Source organism: Arachis stenosperma, chromosome 10 (assembly GCF_014773155.1).
Source record: "Arachis stenosperma cultivar V10309 chromosome 10, arast.V10309.gnm1.PFL2, whole genome shotgun sequence".
In the NCBI taxonomy this organism is placed as follows: Eukaryota; Viridiplantae; Streptophyta; class Magnoliopsida; order Fabales; family Fabaceae; genus Arachis; species Arachis stenosperma.
This window is the reverse complement of record NC_080386.1, coordinates 9043976-9063380: the sequence shown is the minus strand read 5'-3', so window position 1 is coordinate 9063380 and position 19405 is coordinate 9043976. Positions and strand designations below refer to the sequence as shown.

The 19405-nt window shown below is 35.1% G+C and overlaps 1 protein-coding gene across 1 annotated transcript; it reads left to right on the top strand.

The window, feature by feature from the left end:
• Positions 1-387: 387 nt before the first annotated feature.
• On the top strand, positions 388-2016 carry LOC130954383 (uncharacterized). The gene is made up of 3 exons (XM_057881121.1): positions 388-1260; positions 1455-1601; positions 1786-2016. Exons 1-3 carry the CDS (start codon positions 397-399, stop codon positions 2014-2016), a joined length of 1242 nt encoding a protein of 413 aa, XP_057737104.1. The 5' UTR covers positions 388-396.
• The last annotated feature ends 17389 nt before the right edge of the window (positions 2017-19405 follow it).

The window sequence follows — 19405 nt, the reverse complement described above, 5'->3', positions numbered from 1 at the left end:
CCGTTTCTTATAAGTTTAATATGTAGTAATGGTTGCAAACTCCACCAAAAAGTTTGCAAAAATTGACATCAGTCTACTTTGCAAATTAGATCATTATTCTTCTATAAAAGCAGCACAAAATGCAAGACTTTTATATTCATAAATATTTATTTTCTATATTTTTTGTGAATTTCAAATATCCTTTTTAACATGGTAGTCCCCTTCATATCTTTTTGTCCTGTTGTGTTAATTCTTTTTTTATATTATAATACAAGTTCTATTTCCTAAATTTTCAATGTCTTTCTGAAAGCTATATATGTTTACTTAGTTTATTGTATATGTTTAACATGTATAAATAGCATTACAGACATTATTGTTCACTACTAATCATATAAGCATAATCATATACAGGTCAACATGAAGTTTATTTGTGAAATGGTGATATTATCATTGTCGGTTATAATAATACAACCGAGCATCATATTCTCACGAGAACTTGGGAGTCCAAATCATATCAAGACAGCTACTTTTTATACTAAAAAATTTGTATTAGAACCTGGAAAAATTACCAGAAAAAATTTTTTTGATATTAAATTTCCAAGAGGCCACATTGGAATTAAGAATTTACGAGCTGAACTAGTTGATGAACACGAAAACTCTATACCACTGTATGAGGCTTACTTGCATCATTATTTCGTTTTTAGATATTTTGAGAATATCACCATGTCACAATATGCTAATAAAAGTCAACCTGCCTATGGTAAGTATTTTAGGAGAAATGATGGTGTATGTCAAGGTTATGTTAATTCAATTTCTTGGGGTCTTGGAGGTGATGCACGAAAAACTAGCGTAGAACTACCAGATCCATTTAGAGTAGAAGTAGGTACGCATCCTGAGAATGTTCCAAAGGAATACGATGAGGAGAAATGGTTTATTAATATTTTGGCTATTGACACACGTGGTACAGAAGATAAGAAAGGTTGTTCCCAATGCAGATGTGATCTTTATAATGTCAAAAGTAAAGATTTGGAAAACACAACAAGCGTTGATGGAAAATCATTGTTTAGTAGTGATTACAAAGGAGGAATTTTTTGTTGTGAGAAAAAATCTCAATGTAAATTACAAAAAGGATACAAAAAAGAACAAAAGAGAAACGTTACCCTTAAATATACAATATCATGGGTTGAATGGGATCAACACCAAGTGCCTCTTAAGTTTTATATTCTTGATGTTACTGATCAAGTGACATATAATGGATCAAAACCAATTCATAATTGTGCAGTAAGTGACAAAAATTTTGTTTTAATTAAATATTAAGACTTATACTTCACATGTTTCATACAATAATATATATTATCCTATATATTTTGATTAGTCAAGTAATATTTATTATGAAATAGATTAGTATTAATAACTGGTTCATTTATCTACTTATCTAAGAAATAATGATAAAAATTTCTTTATTTATTATATAGGTAGAGTATTCCATAACTCCGAAAAAGACTAATGAAGAACAGTACTATATAAAAAAAACAAATGTTCCAATGGAAAAAGGTGGTAATGTCATTTATACTACGGCTCACATACATTCAGGAATTGTTAATGCAACTTTATATGGAGAGGTATACCATCACTTTCTTGCATAGTATTTACAATTAATTACACATCATAATCAATTATATTTATTTATCTATCTATCCTAAATTTGTTTTTTAAAGACAATAATATGATTCATCATCATCGTTAGAAATTAAATTTTGAAAAAACTGTCACTATTAAAATATGTCTTTTTTATTTTTAATTTAGGATGGAAGAATATTATGTGAAATTAAGGCAATTAGTGGAATGGGAAAAGAGGCAGGAAATGAAGAAGGTTATGCTGTTGGAGCGTCTAGGTGCTACCCAAAACCAGGCTCTATGAAGATTAAAGATGGTGAAATTTTAACCATAGAATTTGTACATGAAAACAAATACACTACTGGACTTATGGGGCATTTTTATGTTTATTTGGCAGAAGAGTTGCCAAAATCTTTTTAAAATTATTGAGTACTACTAATGTTAATTTACCCTCTCTAAGTTTTAAAATTCAAAAAAAATAGTAAAAATTTCAAACAAAGATGAGAGAAGTTTATAGAGTGCATGAATATATTTGATCTATGTAATTAAGTAACTTCTTTGTCGTGAATTGTCATCGCATTAAAAATTTATTGACATAGTAATTATACTACTGTAATTTTTATTCAATAAAATGTATAAAAATTAAGAAACATGGTGTTTTCTATTAAAAAAAGGTATTTTCTTTTCAGTGATCATGACACCACCGCAATCCCGTTGCTGTTGGATTGGACGAAGGTGTATGCATAATAAATCAAGGAAATGTTTAAAAAGATTGATTAAATATTGATCCTTAATAATTTTAACACATTAATAAAATTATAGATCTTTAAAAATATTTGGATCAAAATTAAATTATTCTAAACTTTGAAAACACAATAAAAATATTGGAGAAATGTAACGACCCAATTTTTAGTATGTCATGATCATACTAGAGGTTAAGCGTTACTAACTTGCTTCCATATTTATTACTAATATTTATTATATGAGCTTGATTCATTGTTAAAGCGCAGTAAAATAATTTTTTAAAAATGCATTCGGTTTGATAAGCAGGAATGTTCATAAATAAGATCAAAGATAATCACAAATAAAGCAGAAACTTTCACATATTTACATCGCACATTAGTTTATATCACTTAGTTATGACATCCGTAAAAGTAGCTAGCAGCTATATATATATATATATATATATATATATATATATATATATATATATATATATATATATATATATATATATATATATATATATATATAAGATTACAAAAGCAAGGAAATAACCCTTAAGTCATCAAAATTTTGATCCAAGTTGATGCCATCAATATGTAAGATATCATCTATCACTCCTCCAAACGATCATACGTTATTCCTTGACTGCCGGTGCTCCATTTAAAGGGGAGAAAAAGAGTAAGAACTTGGGATTCTTAGTAGGTCGAAGTTGTTAGTTAAGTTCGATAATGTTTTAATTATTACCAAATAATAGTACTTGAATATAAAAATATAGGAAATAGCAAATAAACAGGAACTACAAGAAAATAGTAACAACCAGAGAATATAGAAAATAGAATACAATAAAGAAAACACACACATATATAGAATGCACATAAAAAAAATGTGGCAAACAAGTATGATGCACCCCTGGTTCTATTGCAGGTCATGAGCTCATGTGTCGGTTGTCTATCCGCTCCCGACATTACTCGGCACAAATTTCGGAAATGGTTTTTCCAGATCTATGCACATTACAACATCTCATCTTCCCTCAATGGCAGCTCTGTTGTAACAACCCCGTTTTTCGAGTACGCGAGATCTTTTCTGAAGGCACGGAATTCTCTGGAAGATCAGCAAAAGGAACACCTCTGTTGTATCATCAAGCATCTCAATCCTCATTGTCATTATGTCATCATTAAGCGAGGACTTCTTTTGAGACAAGCTCGACAATGCAATCACGATGAACCTAATTTTTTAACCGTATCGGTTAGGAGTTTTGATTCTAGTTTTCGTAAATAGTCTCAGTTTGACGAACCAGACTCGATTCATGAGAGAAGAGAGATAATAGTATAATATTATCATTACATGAGTATTAGAAGCTGCTTGAATAATATTATAATGTTACCTGGTCTGTTTTGGTTAAAAACAGAAAATCGGTTTAACCGGGTTCACAGTTTACTGGTGCAGCTTAACACCAACACTCTTTGATGACTTTAGCAATGCTAAGGCCTCATCATATATGTTCTATTCTCATATTAAATATGTTACTAGTGTCATTTACGCTAGTAGCTCAGAAAAGAATTTTTAGAGATATTTTTACAAGTGTTCCGATACATCTAGTTTTAGTAGTTATACACCTGAGATATTTTAATATTATTTAACCCACCTCCAAGCCAACCAATCACAACTCACCTTACACCCCTCAATACCTCCAAGGCTGCCTTATTTGCTCATTGTGGCCAAAAATCATCAAGAGAAAAAGGAAAGAAAGTTCTTGGTTCATAAATCTTCAAAGCTTGATTTCTTCTGAACTAAAACTCAAATCAAAACTCCGATTACACCAAAATGATGCTCTCTTCTTCCTCTACATAATCATGTAACTTATCAAGGCTGGGAATAAGGTTATATGGCTGTCCTTTTCTCCTTTGAATTCGGTTTTCAAGGAAGCATGTTTAAAACATGTGTTTTCTTGATGTTCTTCCTTAGATCTCTTGCTTAGCTTGACTTGTGAGCCAAGAATATTCAATTCCCAGCATGTCTAAGGTGAGGAATCCCTTTCTAACATGTTGATTAAGGTTTGGTCAGTTGAGGTTTTATGGATTCAAAGTTGTTCTTGATGTGTTTTAGGAGGAAAAAGTGCTTTAAGAACACTTCAAAGAGTAACCGGATTTGGAGTAGCAAATCAAGGTAGTGTTTGATGAAATTAATCTTGATTAATTGTGTTTGAGATGTGTGATTATGATATGGTTTGGTTATGCTTGAAATTGATTGCTTATATGAGTTATTCTTGGTGAAAGTTTGTTGAAAGTTTGTTGAAATTTTGATGAAATTTGATGATATTCAAGTTATGAAACATGTTCTTGAGTGCAGCTGGAAAAACGAACCCTAATCCTTAAATTGGGGTTCAATTTGTGTTGAAATCATGTGGAAAAGATGGGGCTTTAGTGGCTGCAATTTTATTTTGAATTATGGTAAAAATCGGTTGCTGAAAAGATTGAAAAACGGGTAAAAACAAAGAAAGAATTTGAAAAATTTACGAAGAACACGAAGAACACTTTGAGTGTGGTGAAGAACAATGAAGAACAGGCTTAAGATCTTAAAAAGGGTAAGGAAGTAAATATTTTGGTGTTTGGGAGGTTATTTTGTAATTTCTAAAAGTTAAGGTGGTTAAAGTAGAAATATTAAAAGTTACGGGTGGTAAAAAGTGAATTTTAAAGGTTAAAAGGCAAAGGTAAGGTAATTTTTGAAAATTTATTAATAAAATAATAAATAACAATAAAATATTAAATAATAATATTTAATTAAAAATAATATTTTAATAAAATAATAAAATAATACGAAAAATGCAGTTTTTTGTAAAAGCTTTAGAAAGACAACTTTAAGTATAGAATCTCATAATTACCTTCATAAAGCACTTAGAGAGTGGTAATAACATATTAGTGAGGCAAAGACAAATTAAAGATAAAAAGTTAAAGAAGAGATAAAAATCGAAGAAAAAATCTGTAAGGTTTTAATGACAGAAAACAGCAGAGACTAGAGAACAAACTAGGAGCAACATAGTTAGTTCTTAAGTTACACCTAGGGTTAGGTATAATATGAAAAGTTGATGAGCGGATAATTTGTACGCTTTTTGGCATTATTTTTAGTATGTTTTTAGTAGTTTTAGTTGAGTTCTTAGTATATTTTTATTAGTTTTTAGTTAAAATTCACTTTTCTGGACTTTACTATGAGTTTGTGTGTTTTTCTGTGATTTCAGGTATTTTCTGGCTGAAATTGAGGGACCTGAGCAAAAATCTGATTCAGAGACTGAAAAGGACTGCAGATGCTGTTGGATTCTGACCTCCCTGCACTCGAAGTGGATTTTCTGGAGCTACAGAAGCCCAATTGGCGCGCTCTCAACGGCGTTGGAAAGTAGACATCCTGGGCTTTCCAGCAATATATGATAGTCCATACTTTGCCCAAGATTTGATGGCCCAAACCGGCGTTCAAAGTCACCTACAGAAATTCCAGCGTTAAACGCCGGAACTGGCACCTAAATGGGAGTTAAACGCCCAAACTGGCATAAAAGCTGGCGTTTAACTCCAAGAAGAGTCTCTACACGAAAATGCTTCAATGCTCAGCCCAAGCACACACCAAGTGGGCCCGAAAGTGGAGTTTTCTATATATAGGACCTTTTACTATTGTATTTTCATCTTTGGATTGTTTTTGATCCTTTGATCATCTTTGGACATCTAGTTCTTAGATCATTGGGAGGCTGGCCATTCGGCCATGCCTAGACCTTGTTCTTATGTATTTTCAACGGTGGAGTTTCTACACACCATAGATTAAGGTGTGGAGCTCTGCTGTACCTCGAGTATTAATGCAATTACTATTGTTCTTCTATTCAATTCCGCTTGTTCTTTGTCCAAGATATCACTTGTTCTTCAACTTGATGAATGTGATGATCCGTGACACTCATCATCATTCTCACCTATGAACAAGGTGACTGACAACCATTCTTGTTCTACGAGCAACCAAGGCTTAGTGAATATCTCTTGGATTCTTTAATCGGAATCTTCGTGGTATAGGCAGGACCTGATGGCGGCATTCAAGAGAATCCGGAAGGTCTAAACCTTGTCTGTGGTATTCTGAGTAGGATTCAATGATTGAATGACTGTGACGTGCTTCAAACCTGTAACCTACTGGGCGTTAGTGACAGACGCAAAAGAGGGATTCTATTCCGGTAGGGGAGGGAACCAAACCGGTGATTGGCAGTACTGTGACAGAGTGCGTGCATTAGCTTTCACTGCGAGGATGGGAGGTAGCTGCTGACAACAGTGAAACCCTACACGAGCTTGCCATGGAAGGGAGTAAGAAGGATTGGATGAAGACAGTAGGAAAGCAGAGAGACGGAAGGGAAGGCATCTTCATATGCTTGTCTGAAGCTCTTACACCAATGATATACATAAGTATCTCTATCTTTATCTTTATGTTATTTTCGTTCATCATCTATACCCATTTGAGTTTGCCTGACTGAGATTTACAAGGTGACCATAGCTTGCTTCATACCACCAATCTCCGTGGGATCGACCCTTACTCACGTAAGGTATTACTTGGACGACCCAGTGCACTTGCTGGTTAGTTGTGTGAAGTTGTAGTGATCACAATTTCGCGCACCAAAAGTTAAACTATTTCAGTATAGATTTAATGAACCTATACTTAGGATAGGATAACTATTCATACCGAAATTTACATAAGCTTTAAATACATATGTTAAACAGAGAAATCAAAGCAAAGTAAAGAGACATAGAGAAAAGAGGAACCAGAGCAGAGTAAAGAGACAAAGAGAAAAGAGTAATCAGAGTAGAGTAAAGATTCAAAGAGAGCAGAGTAATATGATAAAGAGATTAGAGAACAAGCAGAGGGCCTGTTGAAAGGTCATTTGTTGCATTAAAGCAAATCTAGAGATTTTTGTGTGTTCATCTGCTACATTGAGGTAGTCAGATAGATGGTGATACGACCATTGAGAATGCTTTCTTGGGATACCTTGCTATAACGCTTTGCTGTAAGACAGAGGTTGCTTACAGTGAGTGTGTTGTACTCATGTAAGACAGAGGTTGCTTACAGCGAGTGTGTTGGGCGTATATTGGCTAATAAATGCTGCCCTGTAAGACAAAGGTTGCTTGCAGTGGATACCCTACAAGACAAAGGTTGCTAACAGTAGGTATTGCCAATAGGAAAGCCTTATCCAGACATAGGTTGCTGGGTAACGTCGGGAACGGGTTAGTAACCGACAGATGAGCTCATTACTTGCACTAGGGCTAGACATGCATCATACTTGGATGTGCATTTCCTCTGTTATGATTATTGTATGAATGTATGCTTTCTTTGTTTGTATTCTATTCTCTGTGTTTATGTTATTTTCTTGTATCCTTTTGTTTGTGTTCTGCTTTCTGTTTTCTCTATTTTTTCTATTTATCTGTATCTTCTGTTTACTACTTCTCTATTTTCTTGTATTCTATTCTTTTTGTTTGTGTTATTTTCTCTATTTAGAGTGAACTCTGTTATCTGTTTATATGTATATACTGTGAGACCAGCCAATGTCTGCACCCCGTTTGTATACAAACTTTAACTAAATCCTATGTACGAGACTCTATTATGTGAGTTCTTGATGAGGTACCAGAGAGACGTCATATGGCAATGACTGATCGTGCAGATGAGTAGTAGATGATGTTCCACCTTTTGATGACGTTTCACCTGACTTGAGTTTTGAAGACATAGAAGGTACTTTTCCTCGCTTTAGTAGTCTAGAGGGACTAGGTAAGTATAGAGTCTAGGCTAGCCTGGGCGCCAGCTTAGGGACTTCTTGAACAGGTCAGGGCTTGGGATATTGTGTATATATATATGTATATAGATATTATTTAGCTATATCTAGGGGTATTCTAACTAAAAGTCTATACTCTAAAAAAGGCTGGATCACTGAATGTTGTTAACTGCTTGAGATGTATTTATATGTGGTTGTTTATAACTATTTTATTTGTTATTATTTGTGAATTGATTATGAATGATTCTGTTTATTAATCCAAACATTTTCAAAAAAAAAGTACCTCGCAAAATAACTACGCTTTTAACAACGAATCAGTCTCATATAATAAATAATAGATAATAATTAGGAAGATAAGTTGGTAGTGCTCAGTTTCTAGTATGATCATAACGTACCAGAAATTGGGTCGTTACATCTGTAGCCTCTGCTTTCTATAGCAGGTCATCTACCCTCAGTGGCAGCTCTGGTCTCTTGAACAGGTAAGAAAAATGTTTGAAAAGTAGTTCCCAGTTGGTGGGCATTCCCACTATACAGTGGCTCGAGTTGGCTCAGACCAAAGGCTTTCTCTCGAATCCAGTGCGAAGGCTCCCTTAATAATTAGGCCCAACCCAAAAGCTCTCTCTTAACATCTTTACAATCATTATCTCTGCTCAAAGGCTCTCATAGTTATTATCGGATCCTGAAGGTTTTTACGGTCAATATCTCAGCGCAAAGGATCTCTCAGCATTTATTCACAACATATTGTTTCTTAAGATTTTAATAAGCATAATTCTCTCTTCATACACCTCTCTAGGTATTTTATGAAAAAGTTCCTAAATTCTAGACTTTTGAATTATCTTTCTAGGTCTTTTACTTTGATTACCGTCATATTCCTTAAACTTTTAAGTTGCTTACTTTATTGTCTTCATCTTTGTTTTTGTTTTTTATATTCTTTAACTTTAAATATTAATCTTTAACCTTAAGACTTTAATTATTTATATTCTAATTCCTAAATTTTAATAAATTATATTTTAATCCTTTAATTTTTAACTTATTACATTTTTAACTTTGAATTTCTACTAAATTATATTTTTCTTTAATTATTTATGACATTCCGTTAATTATACCTTGGTGTCTAATGCCCAAACCAACGCTTAGCACCCAAACCAACACTTAGCACCTTCAAAGTGTAAAATTGGTCATGAAATGCAGGCGCCCAACACCATGGGATTTATATGTTTGGGAGCTTAGCGCCCATAAAATTCAAAATAAGGGGCGCTAACATCCATCATTTCATATATATATATATATATATATAATATAACTTAGCATATAATATATAGGAAAATTTTAAGGTGCTGATGGAAAGATGATTCATTATTTGTGGATTGCATGTGTCATTCATGGGTGTATTGGCCGTGGCTCAGCAGGAGCAAGAAAGAGCAGGTGTGGGTCCCCTGATGACAGAGGATGAAGGTGACAGTTGATGTTAATTAGTTGAGCTAATTGAAGTAATTATAATGTTAATTGAGTGTGTACATAGTAGGCCGTAGAGTTTTAAATGAAGTGGTGTGGACCTTACGTTTTTGCTTGAGGGGTTTTGGACCGTAACTATTATTGTTTTGATTACAGTGTGAAAATTAAATTTTGGATTTGAGATTTGAGTTGGATATGAAGGAAGTTGGCTGGACGAGCAGAGGTAGGGCCAAAAAGAAAGTTAGGATATGTTAAGAAAGTTGTTATGGATTCCAAAAAAAAAAAAGAAAGTTGTGATGGAAGTTGCATGAAGGATTGAGAAAAAAAAGCATTACATGAAGGAAAGAATAAAGTAGTCTTTAGACCTGACACAAAAAAAGTAGTCTTTAGCATTCTTGAATAAGGCCATAAGGGTTTGTCAGTCTTTGAAAAGTATAGGGTTAGGGTTTAGGGGTGAGGGATTAGGGTTTAGGGTTTGTAGTTAAGGGTTTAGGGTTAGAATTAGTGTTTTGTAATGTTTAGGGTGTAAGAGTTTGTAGACATGAGTCTTTAGGGTTGAGGGTTTATGGTCGATAGTGGTGAAATGAGAAGGTTTTCATGTTAGAGATTAGTATACCCTACAGTAGAGGGTGCTTGGGTGGTAAGGTTCAGGATTTATAGTTGAGCGGGTAGGGTTTTAGAATGTAGACATTAAGATTTAGGGTTAGAGTTTAGAGTGTAGGATTTTTGTTGTGGGATTTAGTATAACATTTGTGATATGGAAGAGTAGTGTTTAATGATTTGGAATGTTTATGAATAATTTGAGACACTGAGGGTTCATATGTACTAGGGTTTAGGGTTAACGGTTTGTGGTTTATGGGTTCGAAATGAGAATGGTTGGCTGAAGATTTAGAATTTAATGTGTGATGGTTTCTTGGGTGGGTTCAACGTTTATGGTTAAGTGGTTAGAAATGATAATGGTTAGTTGAGGATTGAAGGTTTAATATGTGTGATGAAGGTCTTTTGCACAGGGTTTAGGGTTACGCATCTAGGGTTTAGCATTTTTCATTTGGAAATGTAAATATTGAAAAAAAATAAAGATAATTGGTCATTGATTTTTTTTTGTACTTTTAATAATTAGTAATGAAATAAAATAAGGTAAAATTCTATAATAAACCAAAATAAAAATTTTTAGAAGGTGTTGTAAAAGTAAGATATGTCGTGAAAAAAATATTTGGATATTGTAAGGGAAAATTTTATAAAAATGAATGAATTTTTTTGCTTCAAATGCAACCTTGAATTAAGAAAAGTAAATAGAAAGACCTTGTGATACAGAATTATGATAGACAGGTTTATTATGATACCAGTTAGAAATTTTATTTTCAGGTTATAATATTAATTTAGTAAAATGTCGTTATTATTATTATTTGATTTAGAAAAAAATATTATTATTGGATAAAAGACTCATACAACATAAGTAAGTATATGGTGTAGAAAAATAAAGGCGGGGAAATTTAAGAGCAACAAAATACAAATATTGATTCAAAATGAATGCATTTATTATTATAACAATGAAAGGGCTGTGACGGTTGAGTAGAGTGGAGAAGATGAGAAGGCTTCCTTTATATAAGGGAGTTCCTTCCAATACGCCTTGTATGAAGCCACTCTCACATAATTAGTTGCATCCATGGAGACTGGTCGTTTCTGTTACTACGTGGTGAGAAGAGGAAGAAAGCCCGGGGTATGCACGTCATGGGAAAAATGCAAACGACAAGTGTATGGCTTCAAGGGAAACGAGTACAAGGGCTTCATAGTAAGGCACGAGGCAAAGTCGTGGTTGAATTTTCCAAACGAAGACCCCAACGATGATAAGACGGTGCCGGAGACTCAAGAGTTGGCAGTACGATTTGGAGATCTCAAGGTTGGAGAGTATATGAGTGTTACGGGAGAGGGGAGCAGCGGATCTGGAACTGCCATGACGGACCTCATGCTTCATGAGCTAGGTATGTTTCTATAATGTTTGTGGTTTATATTAATTTTTTGTGTGTCATTTTACAGTTGGTGTCGTCGTGGTGGTAATGTGTTTTGCATCTGTGCCTATATATATCGTATCGAAGTTTGACCCCACTTCGTTTGTGATCATGGAAGACTTGGAAAAACTGCTGTCTAGGGTTTGTGCTCAACTTGAGGTTGGTCTTCCAGTCTTTTTCCTGCGTTACGGTGTCTACATGGACGGAAAGAACTATTATGGGTTTGGAGTCTCTCTGCAAAGTACCGTGAAGGGGATTAACTTCTTTGTATCTAGGAGGATGTTGACTGATGAGTGATTGGCAAGGCAAGATACCATCTTTATCAATTTTAAGAGGCTCCTAGAGGAGGCGGAAGTGAAAATATTTTATTTTAATCACCAAGTTGCTCTTCGTTGTAAGGAAGAGGTTGTCGAGATATAGCGCGTGGCAAGGTTATCAGTACTGGAGCGTGTGATGAAACTGGAGAAAGAGAATGCTGACATGAAGCATGGGTTGGGACTCTACAATGCGATGTTCAACTAGGCAGGTGGGTTAGACTTTGCTGCAGGAGAAGGTTCTTTATGACCGGTTTATTTTGTATGTGTTTTGTGTTTTGATCGGTTTATGGGTGTGGTATGGATGATGATGAACTGTTGGAACTTCAGTGTGGCTAGTTATTATGTATTTGTAATATTCAGACTTGTTTCTCTGCTAAACTACATGTGTCTGGGATAAAACTTAACTTTATATCTCTCTTCTCTCATCTAATTAGAACTAAGCTTCATTGATATTTTGATATTTATTGTATATTCTCTTCTTTTTATCCTATTTTGTTTTTAGTTGTTTGGGGACAAGCAACAATTTAAGTTTGGTGTTGTGATGAGCGGATAATTTATACACTTTTTGGCATTGTTTTTAGGTAGTTTTTAGTATGTTTTAGTTACTTTTTAGTATATTTTTATTAGTTTTTATGCAAAAATCATATTTCTGGACTTTACTACGAGTTTGTGTATTTTTCTGTGATTTCAGGTATTTTCTGGCTGAAATTGAAGGACCTGAGCAAAAATCTGATTCAGAAGCTGAGAAAGGACTGCAGATGCTGTTGGATTCTGACCTCCCTGCACTCGAAGTGCATTTTCTAGGGTTATAGAAGCCCGATTGGCGCACTCTTAATTGTGTTGGAAAGTATACATATTGGACTTTTCAGCAATGTATAATAGTCCATACTTTGCCCGAGATTTGATGGCCAAAACTGGCGTCCAAATGCCCACCAGAGACCCTTTTCTGGCGTAAAACACCAGAACTGGCACCAAAGCTGGAGTTTAACTCCAAGGATGGCCTATGCACGTAAAAGCTTCAATGCTCAGCCCAAGCACACACTAAGTGGTCCCCGGAAGTGGATTTCTGCACTATCTGCACTTAGTTACTCATTTTCTGTGAACCTAGTTTACTAGTTTAGTATAAATAGCACTTTTTACTATTGTATTCATATCTTTGGACCACTTTTCGATCCTTTGATCAGGTCTTCTTCCCCTGTTTTGAATTCTTCTGCCATTTGGGAGGCTAGCCATTCGGCCATGCCTAGACCTTTTGTTCTTATGTATTTTCAACGGTGGAGTTTCTACACCTCATAGATTAAGGTGAGGAGCTCTGCTGTTCCTCATGAATTAATGCAAGTACTATTGTTTTTCCTTCAATTCACGCCTACTTCTTCTCCAAGATATACTCTCATACTTAATTCAGTTGAGTCAGACTGAAGGGGTGATTCGTGACAATCACCCACTATCTTTAGTACTCGCTTAGCCAAGATCCGCGTGCCTGACAACCACAAGCGGTCTACATGATGTTCAACGTAGTCATTGGACGCAGTATATTCTCTTGGGTCTCTGATCCATGCATTTGATTAGCATCTCCTGACAACAGAGCATTCAAATCAATGAGATTAGAACCTTTGTGGTATAAGCTAGAAATAATTGGCAGCATTCCTGAGATCTGGAAAGTCTAAACCTTATCTGTGGTATTTCGAGTAGGATCTGGGAGGGGATGACTGAGACGAGCTTCAAACTCGCGACTATTGGGCGCAGTGACAGTGTGCAAAAGGATCAAGGGATCCTATTCCGACACAAGTGAGAACCGACAGATGATTAGCCATGCGGTAGCTATGCTTGGTATTTTTCATCCGAGATGAGAAATTCGACAGTTGATTAGTCATACATAAACCGTAGAAGACCATTTTCACTGAGAGGATCATACAGCTTGCCATGGAAGGGAGGATGCATGATTGGATGAAGACAATAGGAAAGCAGAGGTTCAGAAGCAACAAAGCATCTCCAAACACTTATATGAAATCCCCACCAATGAATTACATAAGTATCTCTATGTTAACTTCCGTTTTATTTATCTTTTAATTATCAAAACCTCACAACCATTTGAATTCGTCTGACTGAGATTTACAAGATGACCATAGCTTGCTTCAAGCTGTCAATCTCCGTGGGATCGACCCTTACTCACATAAGGTATTACTTGGACGACCCAGTGCACTTGCTGGTTAGTTGTGCGGAGTTGTAAAAAGTGTGATTTACAATTTCTTGCACCAATATGTCATTTATCCATCTTGTCATTAATCAGATGATGTTGAACCCTAATCCCCCTACACTGTCAAGGTCACTTCAACCTTTTACATTGGTTTAAGTATTGCTTCCCTGAGGAGTGATACAGGTTTTTATTTACTTATGTGACTCAGAAAAAATACAGCTTGCGATGCCACTGTGATGAACAATTTTTTTTTGTTAGATAATGATGTGTTATTTTCATAGCCACAGAAAAAAATTTAAAAAGTGTGGGAGAATTATCGTTAGGAACGGAGTTATTGTTGCGGTCCGCTGTGATATGTTTTGGAACCAAATACTTGGAGTTTTGATTATAATACCCTTATCTGCGATTAGTGTATTTAATAAATAATATGCTCTCAGAATAAAGCATGAATTTATGAGAATGAAAATGGTTTTCTGGATTTCAACCCTAATGTAAAAAAAATTCATAATGATGTGTTATTTTAACTAAATGTTATATTTAATAATAAAGTATTCCTCTAATTCTAAGTTATAAAACCCTACTACATAACATGTGACAGAACTGAGTGATAAGGGTTTATCGCATTTGATTTGAACTTCTTGAATAAATAATTTTTGTAGTGGAAAAAATTTTATTTTCCTTAGTTTTTGACCATCTTATCACCATTACAGACGGCTTCTTACTACACATGATCTCCATTAAATTGTCCACCGATATGATAACACACTTTCATCAAGCAACAACCCGAACCCAAATATTGTGGTCTGCTTATGATTGTTTGATATAGAAAAAATTACAACCGGTCTTTTGTATTTATTTTTCTTGTAGGTTGAATCAAACACCAACACATCATCAAAGTATTGGTAATCGACTCTGCTAGATCCATCGGCCCAACTCAAATTTGCTAGCCTATCATCACTAGTCACATTATATTTTGTGATTGCCATGTGGTCTGATTCGACTTTTCCCTCTAGATACACTATTACAGAATTTACATCATCATTAGCTATTTTAATACAACGTTGTTTGTCAGCATAGTTGTACACATCCTTTTTTAGGAACCCAACAATGAATAGCCACCGGCCATATCAGTCATGTACCCTCCAATCTTAGACGTTGCAATACTATGTGCTTGCATCCTATCTATCCGATTTTTTGCTACTTCCGTTAACCCATGATGATTGGCAATCAGGTGCACCATTCTTGCCAGTGTCAACTCATGGTTGTGTTCCACAACTAACATCCTCACCTTCCAGCACTTATCATTTTTGTCTAAAAATACCGATAACATTGACTTGCAGTTTGTTCTTGTCTCCGGTTTGTGTATCCTCGTTCTATCAACCTTGTCGTAGTGTTTACGTTCCCTCAATCCTTCCTTGTTACAAAAAACATATATCTAACCAAATTCCCCTCACAGTCTTTCCTGGAGTCAGCTTTTCGCATCCCAAATCCATGAAGTTTTCCAAACTTCCTATAGAACTCATATGCATTATCAATGTTGACCCATTCCTTCTTCAAAATGTCATCCATACACAGTCAGGCGAGGTCTTCCAACTTACAACATTCATCATCGATCACACCACCATTAAATTCCCGACGATTCAACTCCTCGTATGCATCACTTTCACTCCATCCGCAATCAGCACCCTCCTCGCTTAGAGTCACATCCATCTGTACCTCAACAACACATAAGCTGAATAAGGACTTGAAACACCAACAAACAACAAGCACATATTCATGTCGAAGTAACAACTTTCAGGTTCTAATTCTACCTAACATGAGATGCTTCTAAAGGTTTTCTAACGCAATTAATATACCTCATTTGTTATTCTTTCAATAAAATTTTTAACCTCTCCCTCAGGATACCAACTCTCGAGTAGATCTAACTATACCATATGGGCACACAAATCTACACACTAACAAACTAATTGGTTTGGTTTTATATCCATGCCCACAACAAAGCAAGCTGTGAGGTTCCGGCCACTCAAACGGGAAAGGGTCCTAACCAGCTATTGTTGTTTGACATCTACTCTCATTGCATTCCATATTCTACCTAAATTAATACTATAATGAAAAGATTTCGAATAAAAGATATAGTATCATGTCTACGTTAATAGATCCATTAGCTCTTTCAAACCGATCACAGACCAATAAAATGGTTAAACAACGACGATAATCATCATAACTCAAAAAAGCACCCACTGAAATTCCCTCAACAACAACAAATTAGTATATTAACTTGGCATTCCATAATTAAACCCAACTCAGATTTAAACCTAACTCACCAACCCGGGATCACACAAGCAAAGCTACAGTGATGAGGGACAGCTTACCCGCGGCGATGGATAAATGGTAACGACGATATGGCACAACGAATACGGTAGCGACAAGGGAAACGATAACAGCTATCACGGACGCACCGAGAACCCTGCTCAGACGACGGCATGCGAACCTTCCCCACCAACATGCAACCGACTCGATCTCCGTGAGACGGTAGCGAGGTTAGGGACGATGACAAGAACTAGGGACAACCAACTCCAGCGACAACAACGACAACGTTCCGGCTGGGTAGATCGCTGGACTGCTAAGCTCGATCATGATTGCTCGCTGTTATTTCACACGTTCTAAGGTTTCTTCTCAATTCTATTCCGCCAGTGACACAGCAACATAGGGGTCGAATGAAAGTAAAGTAATGTTTTCACGTTGGACTACAACCATCTCTTCACTCACACATGGACAAAGAACCCCTTTCCATGGCTGCCATGAACAAAAACAAATTTTTTTACCCTTTCATATTTTCCACACCGGACTTTATTTTTGTCATCTATGGTCATAAGAAAAAAAAATTCCTTTTATGTATCTTAAAACAAAACCGATCCAGCTCTCTCCATCTTGCCCAAAATTTTCCCAGGCCCATACAATTTTTTCACCTAATTGAAGTCTGAATATGAAACAAAAAAATACTATATCAGATTGTATTTATTTTTCAAATAATTAAGTTATTATTATTTCTTAATCTACTTGTGAACAACATCGATTCCAACACCTCTTTTAAATCGTGGGACCCTCGGCTGCACCAGCTACCTCCAACTGTAGAACCTGTAGAAGCAAGGAATACTTCAATGCGACACATGTTCCCACCACTTACGGACATGCAGGATTTGCAACTGCTGAAGAATCTTTCTTTCAGCAATATAGCAACTCCTATATATATATATATATATATATATATATATATATATATATATGTTAGTGATTATTATAAGGGTGTCCAGCACCTATGATTGAAATAGGGCACCTAAATATATATATGTGGGCCGCTTAGCACCCAAAGTGTTTCAGGAAGGGTGTCCAATGCCCCGAGCCTCCAAAAGTGGGAGCCCAGTACTTTCGTTGTGTTTATAATTGGGTGTTCAATGTCCTTATATTATTGTGCTTTTAAAAAATACTAAAATATCACGTAAACGCAATTTTATGTATTAAACAATTTAGTTATTAATTAAGTATCAAACACAATTAATTCATAATTAAGTTATTGAATCTTATCTCTTGGTGTTAGTTTACAAAAACTGATTTTTTTTCAATGATCGTCAGCTCACGTTCTTTATATTTTTAACCCAAACAACGTTTAAACCACGTTATATATAGAATAACCAAACCTCCATCATAAGTTTAAGAAGAAATTCCTCACTTTAACGAACTTAGTACGGTTGTGAAAAGAATGAAGAAACGAACACTTTAATGGATTTAAAATCTTTGTTGAAGTTTTAGAACCGAAAGATTGAACCTCAGAAGCTCACCGGCTATGAAATTTCAACTTTTCTCTTTCTCTCTCGCGCTCCTTTCAAATGTTACGTATGAAAAAGAAATAAAGCAAGAGGTGTCTCTCTAGGTAATTTATGAAGAAAGAGAAGTCATGTAGGAGGTGGCTAAATGTGGCGAGACCGTGGGAGTTATAAGGTGACTCATATAAAAGTGACAATAAAATATCATTATAATAAAATATTAATATACTAAAATACTATTATCTCAAAATATTATTATTTATTTTTCTACATATTCGAAATTAATTCGTCAAACGAAATCTAATTGCGTCAATCGAATTTTGCAAATCCTAACATATGAAGCTCGAAAAGTTAGTTACTAAAAATCTAGGTTGTTACAAGAAACGTAAAAAATATTTTGGATGTATTTGGAATATAATGAAATGGGAATAGAAAAGTATTAGATACCAAGAGAGTATCTGCCAACTTTTGACAACAATAACTAATTATTATTTTTTAATTACAATTAGAAACGTATTGATTTTCATTAAGTAAAATTTTGAAACATTAGGATTTGTAACCGCCAGTGATTAGTTACGACATGGAGCTTGAAGGTGTCACACAACCCTAATCCTCTCACCCGTCTTCGGTCATCTCTTCGTCCTGGAACTTTTCCTGTCACCGGAATGTCGCAATTACTGTTCGACGCTAACCGCACCCTCCCCCGATCCCATTTTGTGACACCTCCATTCTCGTGAAAGAGAAACTCATCCTACGCACTAATATCACACCCTGCTAACCCCATCGTAGGTGTTGTCGTTGTCGTGGATACACATTGAGCCATAGCGTTCCACTTCCGTTGAGCCATAGCCTTCCACCTCCATAGGAGCAAGGTGAACAACCCTCACATACCGCTGGCAACGTGAACAACCCCCCTCATTGACAAATAGTGTTCCAATTCCATAGGAGAAAGGTGTAGGTGTCCCCATTGAAGGCAATTGGACCACATTGCATCGATGGATCCATCAATTTGTGAAGAAGGATCATATGGCACTTTATATGATGTGAGTGATCATTCTAATTAGACCGATATCAATATCCCGTCTCTGGGTGAAGATGACACTCAACGTGTAGACAAGTTAAATTGTGTATAGTAGTATAATTGGTCATGTGTCTTTGCAACGTGTTTTTATTTTATTTTTGGAGTTTTTATAGTGATACTCTTTATTGGAAGGATTGTGATTTTGTTCATTTAATTAGAATTGGTGTGGATATTCTTTCTTTCTTTTATGCTAGCATGATGCTACGATTTTGACATATGATGTGTTTTTTTAATTCTTTTTGTTCACCATGTTGCTTTGATGTTTGCAACTTTAATTAGATTTTTATTTTCTAGATATTAACATGGATAGTGTTGTTTTAAATCAGTGTATTTTTGTTTGTTTATTAATTGGTGTTATCAATGAATAAGTTGATGTTAGAAGAGTTTTTACGAGTGTTGAATAGTAGATGGTTATCTT

Bases quoted from the DNA above. Each gene is read 5' to 3' on its own strand.
- LOC130954383 (XM_057881121.1), top strand. From the start codon at position 397: ATGAAGTTTATTTGTGAAATGGTGATATTATCATTGTCGGTTATAATA. The intron at 1,261-1,454 runs GTAAGTGACAAA...TTTATTATATAG, and splicing joins AACCAATTCATAATTGTGCA to GTAGAGTATTCCATAACTCC. The intron at 1,602-1,785 runs GTATACCATCAC...TTTTTAATTTAG, and splicing joins ATGCAACTTTATATGGAGAG to GATGGAAGAATATTATGTGA.